Below are 18498 nucleotides of genomic sequence, written 5' to 3'. Positions count from 1 at the left end.
TTCTCCGCCCAGTGGCATGGACCGCTCAGCCGGGACCGCCTCTCTCGTGGCCCCTTTCAGCCTGCGCCGGGCAGGAAGCAGGGCGGGGCAGAAGGAGCCCACTCACCTTTGCCCTGGGCCAGGGGCCTGAGGTCAATGGCCACATCCTGCTGCTCGCTGGTCAGAGAACAGGTTTTACTTTCCAGGTAATCTCGGTGGCAGGCGTACTCAGTGACCCACTCAATCTCATAGCGGCAATTGGATTTAGCAGTCAGCTTGGGAATGGTCCCCTACCAGGAAGAATTTGAAAGGAACAAAGTCAACTTTCTGAAATGCAGCTGAAATGCAGATTTTCTATGCTTCTGAAAAGCTCAAAGAGAGGTTATTTTACATGTCATTATTCCTGTTTTTCTAAATCATAATTTCCCCTAATACGTTATTTGACTTAGAATAACTCCAGTTACTTTTACTTTTTTAAATTTTACTCTTTTTAAATTTTTTCTTAACGTTTATTTTTTTATACTTGACTTATAACTCCATTTCCTTTTTGGTCACCGTTAGAGAGATACACGAGCTTCAGCACACTCTGAAGTCAGCAGCACCTGACAATGATTACGACCCCGGCAAACAGTAATGGGTCACGAGGGGCGCGTGGTCCATTCAGTCCCTTCCAGGAGGAGTACTTTGCCCTGCGTGTACACATCCAGGGCAACAGTCCATAACTCCTTTCCTAACAGTGACAACGGCGTCCCTCACCTGAACCCAAATCCGCCCCTGGGTGAAGACAAGGCATCACCCAACCTCAAACCCGGATTTTGCCATTTTGCTGCCAGAGAGCTGCTTTCACAAGCCGGGAGCCCTGACAGTCACCTGTGTGGGAATTGTGGAAGGTGCCGATGAGGTCACTGTTCACCGGGGTGCCACGGCCACCTTTTAATCATCCTCAGGACAAATGGCTTACTGGGCTTAGTACCAGGAATAGCTGTGCTGTCTCTAGGCACCACTCATCCCGTAAGCATTTACTGAGCACCTGCTACATGCCAGGTACAGAACAAAGTGCCAGGTTTACTAATAGATCACACACAACTAGTAAGCTGCAGAGTTGCAAGCCCAGCCCCCTTCCATCTGACTCAAAATCAACGCTTCCAACCACTTGGCTCGGTGCAGTCTGACAGACAGAGAGGCACAGCGGAGTGCTCAGTGACAGAAGCCAGACACAGAAAGCCACAGACTGCAGGATTCCATTTACATGAAACATCCAGAAAAGGCAAATCCATAGAGACGGAAAGAAGATCCGTGGTTGCCAGGGCTGGGGGTAGGAATGGGAAAAGATTGCTAAGGGGCGTGAGGTTTCTTTTTGGGGTGCTAGAAACGTTCTAAAATTAGACTGTGGCGCTAGGCGCACAATTCTGTGAAGATACTAATAACCATTGAATTGTACTTAAAAGAGGTGAATTTCACAGTATGTAAATTCAGTAGAGCTTTTTTAAAAAGATCTATATGTCAAGGTGAATATTTACTAAATACCAGCTCCTAGAAGCACTGAATGAGCCAACATAAATGCTTAAATAAAACTTCTAAGTACTGAGGGTACCTAAGCACATGCCACACAAGTTCTGCCCAGTGAATAGTTAGGCTTGAAAGGGAACCTCTAGCCTCACTAATAACAAATCAGCTTCCTCCAACACGAAGAAATGCCTCATACCCCTTGGAGAAAAATAGCAGAGAAACCTTCAATTCTCTTAATTATCATAGTGTAAAGTGATTCTTACCAAATGTAGAACAAACTAAAAAGAAAATACTAAAACTACTACCAGTTTAGAACATCTCACCAGATGTAAAAGATTTCTATTCACGTAGGTACAAATGGAAAGTATAAATAAATATTCTCAACATTCCTATCCAGAACCAACATCAGACAGTCAGGTCTTTGCTAACGCTCACAGCTCATGGACGTGGAAGTCTGGGGACATCAAATGGGGAGCTGAGCCTTGACCACACTTGTGTCTGCAGATCCCACACACCCACGGCAGGCCAGCTGCCAGCCTGAAATCAGAGCAAATTCCACATTTGTTTGTGGGAAGGGGAACGTGGTTCTCTGGCCAAAGAATTCAGCCCCACCTACTTCATTCTCTTACTAGGAAAGCAGAGATAAATTAAAGGAAACTGCTGCCCCTTCCTCCCTGGGGATGCCCCCTGTTAAAACACTTAACCAGCAAACTGACCTGGCCATGAGGAGTCAAGAACAAATACTACTCGGCAGCTACTCTCAAGGAGTTTACAACAGCGCCGCAGATTTCATAAACAGTCGGAGGGACAGAGCAATCAATCTGCCCTGAGCATGAGTAGGGAGAGCAGGAGGCAGGCAGGGAGGGAGAGACACGCTCCCCTAGAAGACAGCACAGGCTTGAGATTATACTCATGGCCTTTCAACTGTTTGCTAAAATCAACTTAACTACTAGAATAAAATCACCTCAAGCAGACTCGGACAACACATCACGCCATCCTGATATATGCAGAGGCCCCTCCTGGTTGGTGCAGAAAAAAGCAAACACCAAGCAGCAAACTGCTCCCCCGCAGCGAGCCTCCTCCCGCGAGCCCAGCAGTGGCTCTCGACACACCCACTCCTGACCCCAAGCCCACCCGCCTGGCGCAGACCTGGGTTCAGTGACCCAGCCTAACATCCCCGCTTTCAAATCCTGGGGACAGAAGTCACTTACCTCTCTCCGCTCTGACGGGCAAACAAACGTAATAGTCACTGCTGGGCTGTGGCCATCACAAAAGTCGAGCTTTTCTGCCTCTTCCTTCACGTAACTCAGGACAAGCCTGTGAGATCCGCATTGAGAAAAGAAAATTACAGAAGTAAAAATCACATTCACATTAGCACGCTGCCCCGAGCATGCAGCACACTCACTTGGGGACAGAGGGGTAGTAGAAGAAACATTAAAATATAAAAGAAGTTTTGGATAAAATAACTTTATTTCGATTTGAAAAAACAATTTAAAAGTATACGTTGGTGAGCATTATATTTGAAATACTAAGAAAAGCTGTTTGAATAAAACAAACAAAAAGGTTATAAATGAGCTAACAAAACAAAACAAACACAGATCAGGCCAAGCCTACTTTTAACCACAAGGTTACAGGGTCATTTCCTCTTTAAACAACAACTTCTAAGTGCAAGCCAAAGATCATTTTTTTTAACCTGAAGATACCCCCCGAGAACCGGCCCAGCAGCCACAGACCTGGAGTCGTCCCCCACCACCGAGCACCAGCAGGCCTGCTGTGCTCCCTGTGGAATGGGCTGCTGCTCCTGGCTGTCCGGAGCGGGACGGCTGAAAACAAGACCACCTGCCTGTTCTCCCAAGACAAGCTCGGGCTTTTGTTCAGTGCCCACGTGTTACTACTGAGTCTTCACTCATCCGATCACTGGTATTAAGAATTACCACGTCATCACTTGACACTGATGGGCTGAATGGTTTCACCTTCTCCTTGACATACACTCACTTCAGCATCACCCTTTTCATTTCAGTTTCAATTTATACGGTGAAGTCCTGAGCATGACCTCAGCACATGGCTGTATCTGGACAAGGGCCTTTAAAGAGGTAAATAAGTAAAAAAAAAAAAAAAAAAAAAAGAGGTCCTATGAGCGGGCCCTCAAGCCTTATGACCAGCGTCCTTATCAGAAGAGATTAGAACAGACCCGCAGAGGGAAGACCGCGTGAAGACACAGGGAGAAGACGCCTGTCTAACAAGTCAAGCAGCGATCCTTCAGAAGGAACCAACACTGGTGACACCCTGGTCTCAGACTTGCAGCCTCACAGACCGTGAGGAAATAAATCTCTGTGGTTTAAGGCACCTAGTCTCTAGTATTTTCTTATGGCAGCCTGAGCAAACTAATGCAGACACGTAACACAGAAAATTCCAAACATTCGGGTTATGCTCTTGTGCTTTCTAGGGACAGAAGTGCAACCCATAATTGCACACCATTTCTACAACCACCCTGACACGCCATTAGCTCTGGACTAGAGCAAGCCAAAACGAGGCATCTACCAAAGGCCCCTAGAACGGGGAGAAAATCAGAATCCTTGCTCTAAGTTCAGGACATGATCATGTGCAATGTGCTGGAGAAAAAGAAGAACGTATGTAAACGGCACAAGAGCACACACCGCCTGCTGGGAAGCAGGGTGCCCGCCACACCCCAGGGAGGAAGTAATTTTGCACCCTGGAAGGTCAGCAACAAACCGCCCCCTCCTGTCCCATGCGAGGGCAGATCACCAAAGACACAAAACCAACTTCATGGGTGCCATGAATGAAAACTATCAGAACACACCTTAGGATAGGTATTATTTCATGAAACAAATGCATTATGCACTGTGGACTGGATCATGACATACATTTTTACTGCTAAAGAGACAAGTGGTCAGAAAGCGAGCAGAAAGCAAACCACCGTATGTGACTCACAGCAATGACCAATGACCTCACAAGCACGTGGGAAGTAGTAATTTTGCAGGGACCATCTAAGCCCTGTTGAAAAAGGACACTCTTGCAACTCCCTAAAAGCCAGGCTGTTGTTGAGGATTAAAAATGCCAACAGCACAGCGGAGGCCTCAGACTGACCTGTCCTTGCCCACCAACTTCAGTCCCTCCTTGGGTTGGCCAACGTCGAACGCCTGGTCTCCTCTCACCAGGCAGGCGGCAGTGCCGGGTGGACAGGCACGTAGCTGTGAACCTGGGTCCCGTAGTGAGTCTGTAAAACATCATATATTGCGTTTTAGTGTCAGGCATGGTAATCACACAGACCCCTAGGTCCAGGGTCCTCTTAAACAAATTATTAAATTTTTAAAGTCTCCATAGTAACCATTCTGAGACCTTGGGCAAGCGATTAACCTCCAAACAAAGCTCAGGGTGACGGAGTGTAAAGTACCAGCTCTGTGCTGGTACAGAAGAGGCGCCCAGTAAACAGACTATCTTCTCAGTCATAGTTAGGGAACGTATCCATCTTCTCTTCAAGGCGCACTAACTTTAGCATTATCCCCTTTCAAGCTACCAGAAAACACTCTACAGATGAGTAGAGTTAGTGGAAAGAACCCACAGAATGACCACTTAATATCACTGAAACTTTGGTCTAACCACAACGCTATCCAACCGCCAGTGTGCCACCTCACAGGTTTGGGGAAGGATTAAAGATGAGAACACACCAATGTGCTAGAACAATACCCAGGCTTTATAGACTGCCAGCAGCAACAGCCAAGGACCACCGCTGGGTTTCTCTTTACCTGCACTGCTTTTATCTGGCCTGACCCCTTATGCAGGACACTGCTGGGTTTATTCATTTACTATGTATCTCTTCTCCCACTGGACTCTAAACACCAGGAAAGCAGGAACTGCGGTGTGTTCAATGCTATAATCCAGTGCCTAAATTAGTGCCTGCCGCACAGGAGGGATTCAAACACTCTTTCTCCCTTGAATCAGTAACTGAGTAACATTGCCTCCCTTGGATTTTAACTGCCTTATCAATCAGAGGGCAGAGGGTTATCACACCTTCTGCCACGAGTAGTCATGAGCTAATGAACAGGGAAGCGAACCTTGGACTCTGGAGCCCTCCAAAGACAGGGTGGTATTATGACAGTTCACTTAATGGGCTGTTTTGTTCCACAAATAGTATTTGCTGTGTCACGGGCCGCGTGCCCTCACCGGGACTCAAAGTTAGACAGACCGCTTGTCTACTGAAAGCAGAACGTAAGGCAAGTACCCTGAGTATCTAGGGAGTTAAGCACGTGGCAGTAAACTCAAGACTACGCATGGAGTTTTGAGAGTCACATGCAAACTTGGTTTGAGGCTCAGAGCAATTTCCAGGGGATGGAGAACGTCTGAGCAAAAACTGGGGCACCTCTAGTAAGAATCAGAGTCATTCAAGTTCAACTCAAATTGCCAGTAAATTTGAAAGAAAAAGACTTTTATAAGAAAATATCCAGTGAATTCAGATAATCCTCAAAATGATAAAAGACCAGAAATGTAAATGTTTTCCAAATCACAATAGCTCATTATTTCAGAATTCAATAATATACAAGATGCTTCAACTTTATAACCAAACCTGAGTTACAGACCCATTTAAGACAAAGACTTTATCTATCAGCCTTTTTCCAAAAGAATAAGAAAGGCTGTCCTTGGAGAATAAAAGAATAACATAATATCCTGACACACAAAAAATCTAAAATTATCACTGGTCACTTTTGGTGTGCCGTGTCTGGGGTATAATTACCATGTTTAACTATTTAGAAATAATATAGAAACAAGATGAGGCATAACGTATATGTACAATTTGAAGAATAATTATAAATTAATACTCAGGTATCTACTACCCAGCAATACCCCCACATATGTGGACTTTATTTTTAAAATTTTTTCCAAATTTTTTTAGAGCCAAAGCATTAGGTACTATGTGAGAAATAGAAACGTAAGGAAAACGCTTAAAAAGACCTTTTTAATTAGTTGATCATCAGTGAAATCTACCCATGGCTAGCGCTGCAGAAAGACAAGCCCTGACCAACAGGGCTGAAAATTCACAACCCTAAGGAAACCATGAAGCTAGTTTTTGAAACTTAGCTTAGTAAAACTAGCTAAAGGCTAGGTTAAAGGCTTAGTAAAACTTATTACAGCCCTTTTTCGATAAAGACCATTTATTTACAGCCTTTAGTTAATTTAGCAAAGATTCTTTATTTTTTTGAGACAGAGTCATATTCTGCTGCCCTGGGTAGAGTGCAGTGGCATCATCATAGCTCATTGCAGCCTCAAACTAACACCTGGGCTCAAGCAATCCTCTTGCCTCAGCCTCCCAAGTAGCTGGGACTACAGGCGTGGGCCACTGCACCTGGCTAATTTTTCTGTTTTTAGTAGAGACGGGGTCTCGCCCTTGCTGAGGCTGCTTTCAAACTCCTGAGCTCATGCAATCCTCCTGCCTCAGCCTCCCAGAGTGCTAGGATTACAGGCGTGAGCCATCATGCCCGGCCTAGCAAAGATTCTAAATCTAAACTTAAAGCTTCTCACACTAGTTCCGACATCTATAGAGAAAACCAGGGAAGAAGGTGGCCTGGGCCCAAATATGCATCACGACCAAGTACCCAGCCTCTAACTCAAAGCCAAGGGACTCGGGTACACACAGGAGGCTACACCAACCCTTCCTCACCATGGAACTCTGAAACCCAAAGTGTCTGGCAGAGAGAACTCACATAATGGACCAACAGTCTGGATGGAATTTGCGGGGGCCAGGGAGACGGCATGGAATCAGAATTTACTGGGGTAAGGGGTGGGCTATGCAAAGAGAACATCTGTCGGGACAAAAGCCTTCTTAGAGGGCCTAATCAGTGACATGGAGGTCCCAACAGACAAAAAAAAAAAAAAGGCAAAGATACCAAAGCCTTATAAGAAATCCTTCACCACCACCATCCCCCTGCCCTGCAAAAGTTCATACCTATGTCTCTGCAGACGTTGATGAATAGAGAAGTGTCTGGATCAGAGTCATCCACCAAGTAGCCGCCACTAAGCTTGATTAGTGGGTTTAAGTCATGCTTCCTTAACTCTTCATCAAATGCATAGCAAGGCACCTGGAAGCGAGCAAGAGAAAAGGTGAGTCTTCAACACGCACCCTGGGACGGGAGGATCAGAAATTCTAGGATCAATGTCATACAGCACTGGTCTCCATTCCCTAGGGTCTACCAGGCCATGACGCACCCAATGACAAAAATAAACAAAGCAAAGGCCAATAAATGTTTCCACTTCTCTACACTGTCCTCAGCACCTCTTCTCCCCTACACTGGACCATGTGCACGCCCTCCCTTGTCCTTGCATCCCCCTCAGCGATCCCCCAGGACCCTGCAATCGAGAGCAAAATTCCCTCAAGTGTCCTCACTCCGCTTCCTCTTCTTCACCTTCCATTTTCTCTTGAACATGGTCACATTGGGTTGCTGCCCCACCCTCATGCTTCATCAAAACCACACCTCGGGCCGGGCGCGGTGGCTCACGCCTATAATCCTAGCACTCTGGGAAACTGAGGCGGGCAAACTGTTTGAGTTCAGGAGTTTGAGACCAGCCTGAGCAAGAGCAAGACCCCGCCTCTACTAAAATTAGAAAGAAATTAATCAGCCAACTAAAAATACATAGAAAAAATTAGCCGGGCATGGTGGCGCATGCCTGTAGTCCCAGCTACTTGGGAGGCTGAGGCAGAACGATCACTTGAGCCCAGGAGTGTGAAGTTGCTGTGAGCTAGGCTGACGCCACGGCACTCTAGCCCGGGCAAAAGAGTGAGACTCTGTCTCAAAAAAAAAAAAAAAAATCACACCTTGCAGGTCATCCACCACCTCCCTGCTGCCGGGCCCAGCACTCATTTCCCAGCCTCCCCTCTCGTGGTCTTCCGTGGCACTCGCCGCTGTGGACCACCCCCACCTGCTGAAACCTGCTCGTTCTCCACTTTGCTTCCCGGCTTTTGCCCAGACGCACACCTTGCCTGCTAACCTGCCTTGTCTTCCTCCTAACCTGCTCTAATGCAGACGCGCGCCACAGCTCGCTCGGCAGCCCTCCTCCCGGTCCGCTCTCACTGCCTGGGTGACCTTGTACATGGCTTCGAACACCTGCCAGTGGTTCCCAAATTCCTGTCTCTAGCCTTGACCTTCCCCAGAACTCCAGACCTGCACAGCCAACAACAGCAGAGCTGCTTCTGAGCAGACTCTGCAGACAGATGCTTGGGTTCAAATTCTGGTGCTGACACTTAGTATGACCACGAGCATATTTAACCTCTGTGCCTCAGCTTCCCCGTGTGTCACATGAGAATGGTGATAGTAATTCTTTCACAGGGCTGCTAGGAAGGACTGAGTGAGTTATTAGTAATATGTCTAAAGCTCACGGTACAGCACCTGGCAAGTTGACTTGTTATTTACCAACGTCATTCTGGATACACAATATCATCTCCAATTCCACTTGTTTAACACATTGACTGCCACACCAGAAAAAATAATTTTTTCCTTGAGGCCACGGTGTTTGATTACGGAAACAGAATAAAAACTTCAAAAACAAAACGATCCTTTCTAATTTAATGAAAAATTTGTTATTTTTTTATTGTTTTTTGTGCGAGAGTTATACGCAATTAAATTGTCAATATTAACTGTAACGATAAGAACATCAACAAGATTTTCATGAACCAACTGCAGTTACATATGTTTCGCAAGGCCCCAGGCTCAAAACTGGTGTGAGTTAAATACAACTCACGTGCAGTTAATGTGCTAAAATGGGCCTTTGCCTTCTCCCCTGAACCCCGCTCTTACCCCCATGTTCCCCATTGCAGTAAATGGCACCATCATTCAACCAGCTGCTCGGGCCGAAGCCTTGCGTCACTCTGGATGGCTCCCTTTCTCACACGGCCTACATCCTGCCATTGGCATGTCCTGCCAGTTCTACCTTCGAATGAAAGCCGGGGTCCACTCGCATCTCAGCTCCGCCACTGCACCCTCAGCCACAGCAGGGCAGCCTCTCGCCTGCAACAGTCCCTTAACTGGTTCCCTGGTTCCAGCGTCTAACGCGCTCCTACCCCTCGGCCCACATCTCCACAACCACGGGGTCAGCCTTTTAAAATTAAACCAGGACGTTCCCCACCCAGCTTCCCGTTATGCCGAGAAGGAAATCTGGTCCCCCCAGAGCGCCAGCCCTCGCCCCTTGCAGCCACGCTGACCTCTTGATGCAGTTCTGTCCCTGGAAATTCGATGCCCCTCTCCCCGGGATGTGTCCCTGAGTATCCACATGGCTCTCCCCCTCACTTCACCCAGGTCCCAGATGAAATGTCATCCTTAGTAAGGCCTTTTCTGACCGCTTTATCTAAAATAGCACTCACCACCTCTCTCTGTCCCCCTTACCCAACCTTTTTTTTTTTTTTTTTTTTTAAAGACAGGGACTCGCTCTGTTGCCCTGGGTAGAGTGTACTGGTGTCATCACAGCTCACGGCAACCTCAAACTCCTGGGCTCAAGCAATCCTCTCGCCTCAGCCTCCCAGAGTGCTAGGATTACAGGTGTGAGCCACTGCGTGCGGCCCTCAACCTTACTTATGCTCATAGCCCTGCAATGCGTACCACCAGGCACGGCTATCTTCTGACTTGTCTGTTCCTCCCACTAGACTGTAGTCTCCTTAAGGACAGGGGCTTTGTCACTGTGGCAGCACTAACCAAGGCTTAGCACAATGCCTAGAACCTAACAGGAGCTCAGTTATAATACATTATGAAGCTGAGTTCCTCCTCTGAGCATCTTAATCCAGTCTTACTTAGTTCTAATTTATGGCCACTCTCTCAGCCCTATGAACTAATGGTCTTTTTATTTTACAAATGTCAGGGAACCTGTCATTATAGTTGATGCTTTAAGAGTTCTGCCTGTTTCTGAAGGCAAAGCATTGAAGACCAAAGATGTGTCAAGAGGAAAAAGCCCTTGGTCACCAAGTGAACACCATCTGTCATGACTTTATTGGAAACGTCCCCATAATTTTATTTCCAAAATAACACACTGGCATCACTTGAACTGCCCCTTCCAATGAATATTCTCAACATTCGTGCTCTCTTCCATCATTTCAAAGTAGTTAGTTTTATTACTTTCCACAGATAAATTTCCTAAAATTTCACCTTTTAAACTGAAGCAATTCACAGGCAGGTCTAGTTACAAAAGTTAACTGCTTAATACTCATTTTTCAGTTTTTTCTTAGAAAGATGCTATCAAAACTGCAGGAATACTTTGACCCACTAACCTTCTTCCTGAGAGATAACGGAGTAAATCAAACCACTCACACCTCCGTACAGCCTCGGAGGACACCTGAACCCATTTCAACCGTATCAAGGCAACGTCACCCCTCTCCTAAAATGCTTCTAGAGCGGATGCAAGAGCAACTCCAATGGTCAGGGAGGAGGCTGTTCTGCGGTGCTCAGAGGGCCCCACGCAGCGCAAGCCTCCTGCCACATTCCCACAGAAGGGCAATTCAAATCAAAGAAAGAGGTTACTGCAAACCGTAATTGGGTTGCAGTGAAAAGCACCCACAAGTGTCCATAATCCCACAGATCTAAAGGTTGTCATCCCACGCGAGCTCATACAAAAGCATCAACCTGAGGGGGCAAGTCAGTTGACAGGGTAAGACAGCAAGACAAGCAGCAGTTCTCCAGCCAGCCAAACATAAGCCTGTGACAGAAAAAGAGCAAGGTGGCAGGCGGCAAGAGGGAAAGACCGGGCCATGCTGGAAAGAATTCATCATTCTGAAACTCGCTTCATTTCACCAAGACACTGGGGGACGGCGAGACCAGCAGACACTACGCTGGGGGCAGCTGGCGCGTTCCGGCTGTCTCCCTGCTCCAGGCGGGAAGAGCAGACATGCCTCACGGGGCTCCAGGGAACCCAGTGTGCCTCAAAAAACAGTCCTGGCTCCTGGGGAATGTCCTCCCACTTCCTGCTACAGCGAGCAAAGCAAGGGAGACATTCATGAGTCCAGGAATTTAGCAGCCGGGGGGGAGGAGTCAACACTGTTTCATATATATAAATCTTACTTACATAACTCTGGTAAGACTATCAGCAGGCCAGTCCAGAATTGTGTGTGCTCCCAAGAGAGCTCTGGTAGGGGGTGTCTTTACACAATGCTTTAATGAAGTAATTTCTCAAACACCCCTACCAGAATCCACTGAACAAGCCTTACAACTTGTTTTAAATGCACTGTTTGGAACTATTAATTACCAACCTCTTTACCTATCAAATCATTCTGCATAAAAGAAATGAGGAGATATCAATAAACTGTGGAAATTAAGACCACACTGACACTAAACTAAGTAAGGATTTGTTTTTAAGGAATGATGAGTTTTACAGGCACATAAAACCTTTAATATGTCTTTAGAAGTGATCATACCATAGCCTGTAAGGTGTAATCAAATCATACAAAAAGTGCACATGATTTATTAAGACCTGCTCAGGTGACAGTGCTACCTTTCAGCGGTCAATATGCTCTTAAGTTCTTTCCGTCTATCTCATCTTTCCCTAAGGCAGGAAAACACAGAGCCCATGAATACAGATGTGTCCTCCATACCTTTAGTCCCTGGACGCCCAGAAAGCAAGAACCACTTCAAAATTTAATGAAATTCCTACTGCTTGGCCCACAATAGGCTCTCAATAAATGCAAACTGAATGAATAAAGCCCCAGCTGCCATCCACACCTAAGAGATGATAAGTGAGAACAAATTACAAACATTTCTCACGCATCTTCAGATCAGCTTCTAAGAGAAATTACACATCACCGTTTTGAGAAAAACACACTATACCTCCCCTCTCCCCTCCCAGAACACTGTCTAGAACAGAGATCAGCACGCGTTCCCTGTAAGGAGCCGCACGGTACATATTTCAGGCTTTGTGGGTCACACTGGTCTCTGCTGCATACTCTTCTCTGTGGGGTTTTTTGTTTGTTTTTTACAGTCCTGTAAAAAAAATGTAAAAACCATTCTTAGTTCTGGGCTTGTACAAAAAAGAGCCTGTCACAGGACTTGGCCCATAGGCTGTGGCTGGGAAAAAATGGGTGTCACCATCAGGTTGGAGAATCAGAGCCCAGGAGGACACTGTGGGGCTGAGAGAGGGAGGTCTGGGGTCTAACGGGGAGCAGAGGGCACAGCTCTCCCGGTCACAGCCGCCAGCCTCCACAGCAGGAAGCGGCTCACACTCAGCCAAGGGGACACTTTAGGATGGCTGCCCCTTCCTCCTCTAGCCCCAAACCTCGAGATGCTCTTCCTATCTCTAACAGTGTATCGTGAAACAGCTTAACCTAAGTTTTAAAACCTAAACAAAGTTTAATGTGACAGCACCTCCTAGGTATCAGCCTAACTCTTTCCACGTTAAACTCTTCCGCTGAGCGTTCCTTATGCTCTTCCCCAGGAGGCGACACGTGCCTCTCCCACTTCCCCGTCAGACTGTCTTATCTTTTACAGATGACCATATTTTAAAAATCAGGGATAATTATTATTCATAACTTGATTTGATTTTTAAAAAGCAAACACCTCTTTTTGCCTTTCTTGAACTACATGGTATTAGGCCACCAGTACAACTTACTGATTGCTGCCATTTGTAAGTCCCTATACCCTAAGAGAATCTTTGAACTCAATCCTTAAAAACTGAAAACTAATGAAGAAAAAAAGAATAATCGATTAACTAATACTGTAAAGACAGGGACCACCCGGGAGATCTGCGGGGCGGGCAGGGAGAAGGGGCAGAAGGAGCACCGTCGCCCTTCCCCACGCCAGGGAGAGTTGGGGGCAGAGCGACACCAGAGGTCCAGGCTGGGAAATGACTCGACCAAGAGAGCCACCACACAACGTGGTGACTACAGCTAACAACGATGTACCGCATTCTTGAAAATCACTAAGAAAGCACCTTTTAAGTGTCCTCACAAGACAAAACAGTAAATATGTGGGCTAATGCATGTTAATCAGCTCGATTTAGCCATTCCACAGTGTATACATATCTTGAAGCATCATGTTGTACACAATAAATACGTGTGTGTACGTACATACACACATTCTATATGTGTATTGGGGGGGAGAGGGGCCTGGGTTCACAATTCAGCCAGAAGCCACCCCAGGGCTGAGGAGAGGGACCAAACAATGAAAACAGGCAGAGGGGGCAAAGGGGACTTATCAGAGCAGGATGCAGCACAGGCACGAAGCCAGGTGCAAAGGAAGACCAAGCAGTCAAGGTCAGAAACAGATGGCTCCTGAAGGCAGGGAGAATAATCTAAACCCAAGCCCAACCACGTCACTCAGCTTACTGAGCTGCGCAGCACCAGAAACCAAGAAGAGCTAGCTTGCCTTATATGGGCGAGCCATTCTACTTCCAATCTGGACCAAAAATCACATCTTGTGATATTTTAAATGCCCTGTCCTAAAAATAAGAACCACCCAGAAAAGTTTTAACTATTAAATCACATGATATCTCTGCGCAGACGGAGTTTGAAAACTTAAAAGAGATTTTCATCCCAAAAGGTTAGAAGGAGTCTTTCAAATCTACAAGGTCCACGGAGTACACTTCACAAGCATGGCACCTTCGAGTTCCCTGGTTACCTCCTTATTAGCTTTAAATATGTCTTTCTTGCAGGCTGCAGTGGTCCTCCACTCAAAGTAGTGCACACATTCTGTCGCAGTTACAAATTCAGGAGTTCCCTATTTAAAAAAAAAAATTAAAATAAGTTACTATACCACATATTGTAAAGTTTCTTTTTAAAATCAGGACACAGTAAAAGCTACCGAAATAAAAAAAGCAGCTGCAAGAAGGGCGGGGGGACACAACTGTTTTAGTTAAACGAGGTCATCACGAGGTTCCCAAACCAAAAATTCTGGTACGGAAAGCTTCATGAAATCATGTTGGAATTTTAGTGCAACTCGTCCAAAACTGTTCTACTGCCCCAACTACGGCAGTACAGTAAGCTCACGGGAAGTGATCCTTGGAGTCGTTCTACTCTCACAGTCTAAATGTTCTGTTAACCAAATGCCAACAAAATCTGAGCCAGAAACCGTGACCTCATGCTTCCTGTGAGGAGGCCCGTAAGGAGCCCATCTGCGTCCCACCCAGTTAGTCCCCCGCCCAGACGCCCACCCTCAAGGCAGCGCCTCCTGCTAGACTCGACCAGAGCGGACTCTAAACTGGGCAACCACAGCGCCAAGGGGTGACACGTGGCACGGCAGGAATTAACTCCTACACTCCACGTGCAGATCTAGGAAGCTCTCCTTCACGGGTCTGTTTCTTGTATGGTAAACACAGAATTGTTCAAGGAAATTAGTTAAAGCAGCAGCTATATATTTTACTCTATAACATAAACCTTCAAATTTCATGCTGTCGCAAACAGATTTTTTTAAAGTTTCGATGTGTATGATAGTGCAATTAATAGGCTGATCCAAAATTAACAATATTAGTTCTATTTTCAAAGGTCTTCAGATGAGACATTACAGGTCTGAAGATGAAAAGGTCACAGACCCAAATTCTAAAATGATATTTCAAAGCAATTTGGTAGCCACGAGTTTCACTCAACCTGACATTCCTAAACACTTGGGTTCTTACTCTGATTCAAGAACATGCATCAGATTTGTGTAACAATTGCTTTTCCGACAAGCTAGCAATTATTTACTGCAAGTACCTTTCTAAAAACTAAAGACTAAAACTAACAATCACACACAATATGCCTAGAGTAAGAACAAACATATGCTTTACACAGTGATGTCCCTTTTAAACACCAGGTAATGCCCTAAAAGCTTCGGACCCATTACCTACTGGCCAGGGCTTCTCCTAAAAAGATGTTTATCTCCCCAATTTAATGTAAATGAGGAAAGAAAAATATTTTTTAAAAAAACTAAACACACTGCCTTAAAATCTAACAAAATGAAATGCTAGGAGGTTGTGGTTTTTTTTTTAGAGACAGGGTCTTGCTGTCTCCCAGGCTGGAGTGCTATGGTGCAATCGTAGGTCACTGCAGCCTAGAACTCCCTCCTGGCCTGGAGTGATCCTCCTGCCTCAGCCCCCCAAGTCACTGGGACTACAGGCGTAAGCTACACCATGCCCAGCGAGGAGAAGTTTTGGAAAGAAAAAAAATTATGCCTGTGACGTAAACATTAAAAAATGTGCTGAGCTTTTACACACTAATCACTTTGAATTATAGTCTTACACAGAATGTGCCTCAAGTTTCACTTACAAGTTGTAACTACAAGTTTGGGATGTGTTTACTTATTGGTTCTTGAGGGTGATGGTGATTTGGTTGGGGTTTCTGTTTGTTTTTAATTTTGCTCACTTATTCTTCCTGGAACAGCACTACAGCAAGAACGCCCAAGGAAGAGACATTTCTAACGAAAGAAATACGTAAAGTGACCATGTACACTCACCAGGGTTTTCCCACAAAGGAAAGTGATGCTACTCTGGATTCTGTGACTCGTGCTCTGCTGCTCACAGTTCACTGTTGTGTTGAATTCCAGAATAGATGTAGTTGTACTTCTCAAAAGAGAGCTACCTATTTGGAGAGTAAAGACAATGAACAGGCTATAAAACATACATAACCATACAGCTATTTCCACGGAAAAGCAAATTAAAAGTGGCATTGTAATTTATCTGAAAGCTTATAAACTTACAAAATTGTCCTTCCCCAGAATTCTCCACCTCAGAAGTGGCAGCCCCACCCACCTAGCTGTTCAAGCCCGAAGCCATTACCTTACCTTGAGTACTCTCTCTTCCTAGACTACTACATTCAAAACATCAGAAAGTTCCATCTCAAATCCATCCCATTTCTCCTTCTCTACTACCACTAAAGCCACTACCGCCCCTACCTGCACTCTGGCACTAGCCTCCTAATTGGTCCCCTTACCCCCACTCTGGTCTCATCCCTCACTACCCCCACCCCATCCATCCTGCACCAGTGTGATTTTCAGAAACATTAACCAGCAATGTATAACTTAGCTCCTGAAACTCTTCAGTACTTCCCATCACACATGCTATAAAATCAAAATTCTTTAGAAATGCCCACAAATAGAGTGACCATGTCTCAGTTTGTCTGGGACATTAATAATACAGAATAAAAAGGCTATATAAAGTCAATATGATGGGGGTTGGCATGGGAATAAACTGACAGACTAGAATAGAGACCAACAGACTAAAACAGAGAGCAGAGATACATATGTGTATCAAACTTTAATTAGTGCAGAAGTAATAGATCAGTGGGAAAAGAAAAGGCTGTAAAGTAAATGGAACTGTAAACAAAATGATTATCCATATGAGAAAAGATAAATTGGATCCCTACGTATCACTGGTTACAAAAATCAACTCTAAATGGATTAAAGATATAAACATCAAAATCCAAACTTTAAAACTCGGTAGAAATCTTAACATAAAAAAAATTTCTTAAGACTCAAAAACATTAACTACAAAAGAAAAGACAGCTCTTTGCTGCATCTGCTATGAGAATGAAGGCTATTCTCTGCTATCAGACTGTTGACATTCCAGGAAACGTTGACGTGGCTCCAAAGGGACACACAGTTATTGTGAAGGGCCCCAGAGGAACCTTGTGGAGGGACTTCAATCATGTCAATTAGAACTCAGTCTCCTTGGAAAGAAAACAAAGAGGCTCCTAGTTAATAAATGGTGGCGAAAACCAAAGGAACTAGCCATGATTCGTGCTATGTGTAGTCACGTACAGAACATGATCAAGGGTATTCTACAGGGTTTCCAAGATGAGGATGCTCATCTTCCCCAGCAACATCGTTATCCAAGAGAATGGGTCACTTGTGAAAAATCCAAAATTTCTTGGGTGAAAAACACATCCAAAGGTCTAGATGAGGCCAGGTGTTGCTTGTTCAGTATCTCAAGCCCAGGAAGATGAGTTAATCCTTGAAGGAAACATTCAGCTTGTTTCAAATTCAGCTACTTGATTCAGCAAGCCACAAAAGTTAAAAACAAAAATATCACAAAATTTTGGGATGGTATCTCTCTCTCTGAAAAAGGAACAGTTCCACAGGCTGATGAATAAGATCTGAGTTGTCCAGCTACAGAAACAAGATGTGGGATGATTCCTAAGACCTATGTGCAATATTTTAGTAATGCAGTAAAAGACCTCTATTGGTCTGGGGGGTGGAGAGTAGAAAGATTGATAAGGTTTACCTCTCTATTTGAGATTTTATATTCATCAAAAAATAGTTTAAAGGAAAGAGAAATGTTATAAACTGGGAGATATACAGAACTGACAAAGAACTGGCAACAAAAACATCTACGTAGGCCTGGCGCGATAGCTCACGTCTGTTATCCCTAGCACTCTGGGAGGCCGAGGTGGGAGGATCGCTTGAGGTCAGGAGTTCGAGACCAGCTTGAGCAAGAGCAAGACCCTGTCTCTACTAAAAATGGAAAGAAATTAGATGGGTGACTAAAAATGGAAAAAAAATTAGCCGTGTGTGGTGGCACATGCCTGTAGTCCTAGCTACTCAGGAGGCTGAGGCAGGAGGGTCGCCTGAGCCCAGGAGTTCGAGGTTGCTGTGCTAGGCTGACGCCACGGCACGGCACTCTAGCCCAGACAACAGAGTGAGATTCTGTCTCAAAAAAAAAAAAAAAAAGAGATGCCTGTGAGAAGGGACCGGAGATCAGGGCTGTCGCATAGCAGCAAGCACTTGCCCTCCTTCTCTGGCCTGCCTGTGTGCGCGCAAAGGTCTGCCGGGACCGTCCTCTTCCTGAAACAGCGGGGGTCTTTCCTAAATTCTTTTCCCTGACCTGCTTGGACAAACGGGCGTAGAAGCCCTGCCAAAGCTCAGTGACCTAGGACAGCACCCCGTGGACAGCGCCCCGTGGACAGCTCCCTGTAGCCCCGCCCACAGTGGGCCGGTCTGGGGCGGGGCCTGGCGTTTGCACCGCGCAGGCGCGAGACCGGGCGCAGGCGCGAGACCGGGCGCAGGCGCGAGACCGGGCGCAGGCGCGAGACCGGGCGCAGGCGCGAGACCGGGCGCA

The 18498-nt window shown here is 45.8% G+C and overlaps 1 protein-coding gene and 1 pseudogene across 1 annotated transcript in view; one reads left to right on the top strand and one right to left on the bottom strand.

Annotated features, from left to right (window-relative positions):
• Window positions 1-18498, bottom strand: part of IGF2R (insulin-like growth factor 2 receptor) — a 104718-nt gene that overhangs the window by 59413 nt on the left and 26807 nt on the right. Inside the window, 6 exon segments of the mRNA XM_012646830.1 lie at window positions 107-269; window positions 2700-2805; window positions 4597-4726; window positions 7451-7583; window positions 14091-14189; window positions 15900-16024. Of these exon segments, the coding sequence (XP_012502284.1) occupies window positions 107-269; window positions 2700-2805; window positions 4597-4726; window positions 7451-7583; window positions 14091-14189; window positions 15900-16024 (756 nt within the window).
• On the top strand, window positions 16971-17533 carry LOC105812400 (annotated as a pseudogene).

This window comes from Propithecus coquereli, unplaced genomic scaffold (genome assembly GCF_000956105.1).
Source record: "Propithecus coquereli isolate 6110/MARCELLA unplaced genomic scaffold, Pcoq_1.0 Scaffold25, whole genome shotgun sequence".
NCBI classification, from domain to species: domain Eukaryota; kingdom Metazoa; phylum Chordata; class Mammalia; order Primates; family Indriidae; genus Propithecus; species Propithecus coquereli.
Note: the sequence above shows the minus strand (reverse complement) of the source record. Positions and strands in the feature narration are given on the sequence as shown.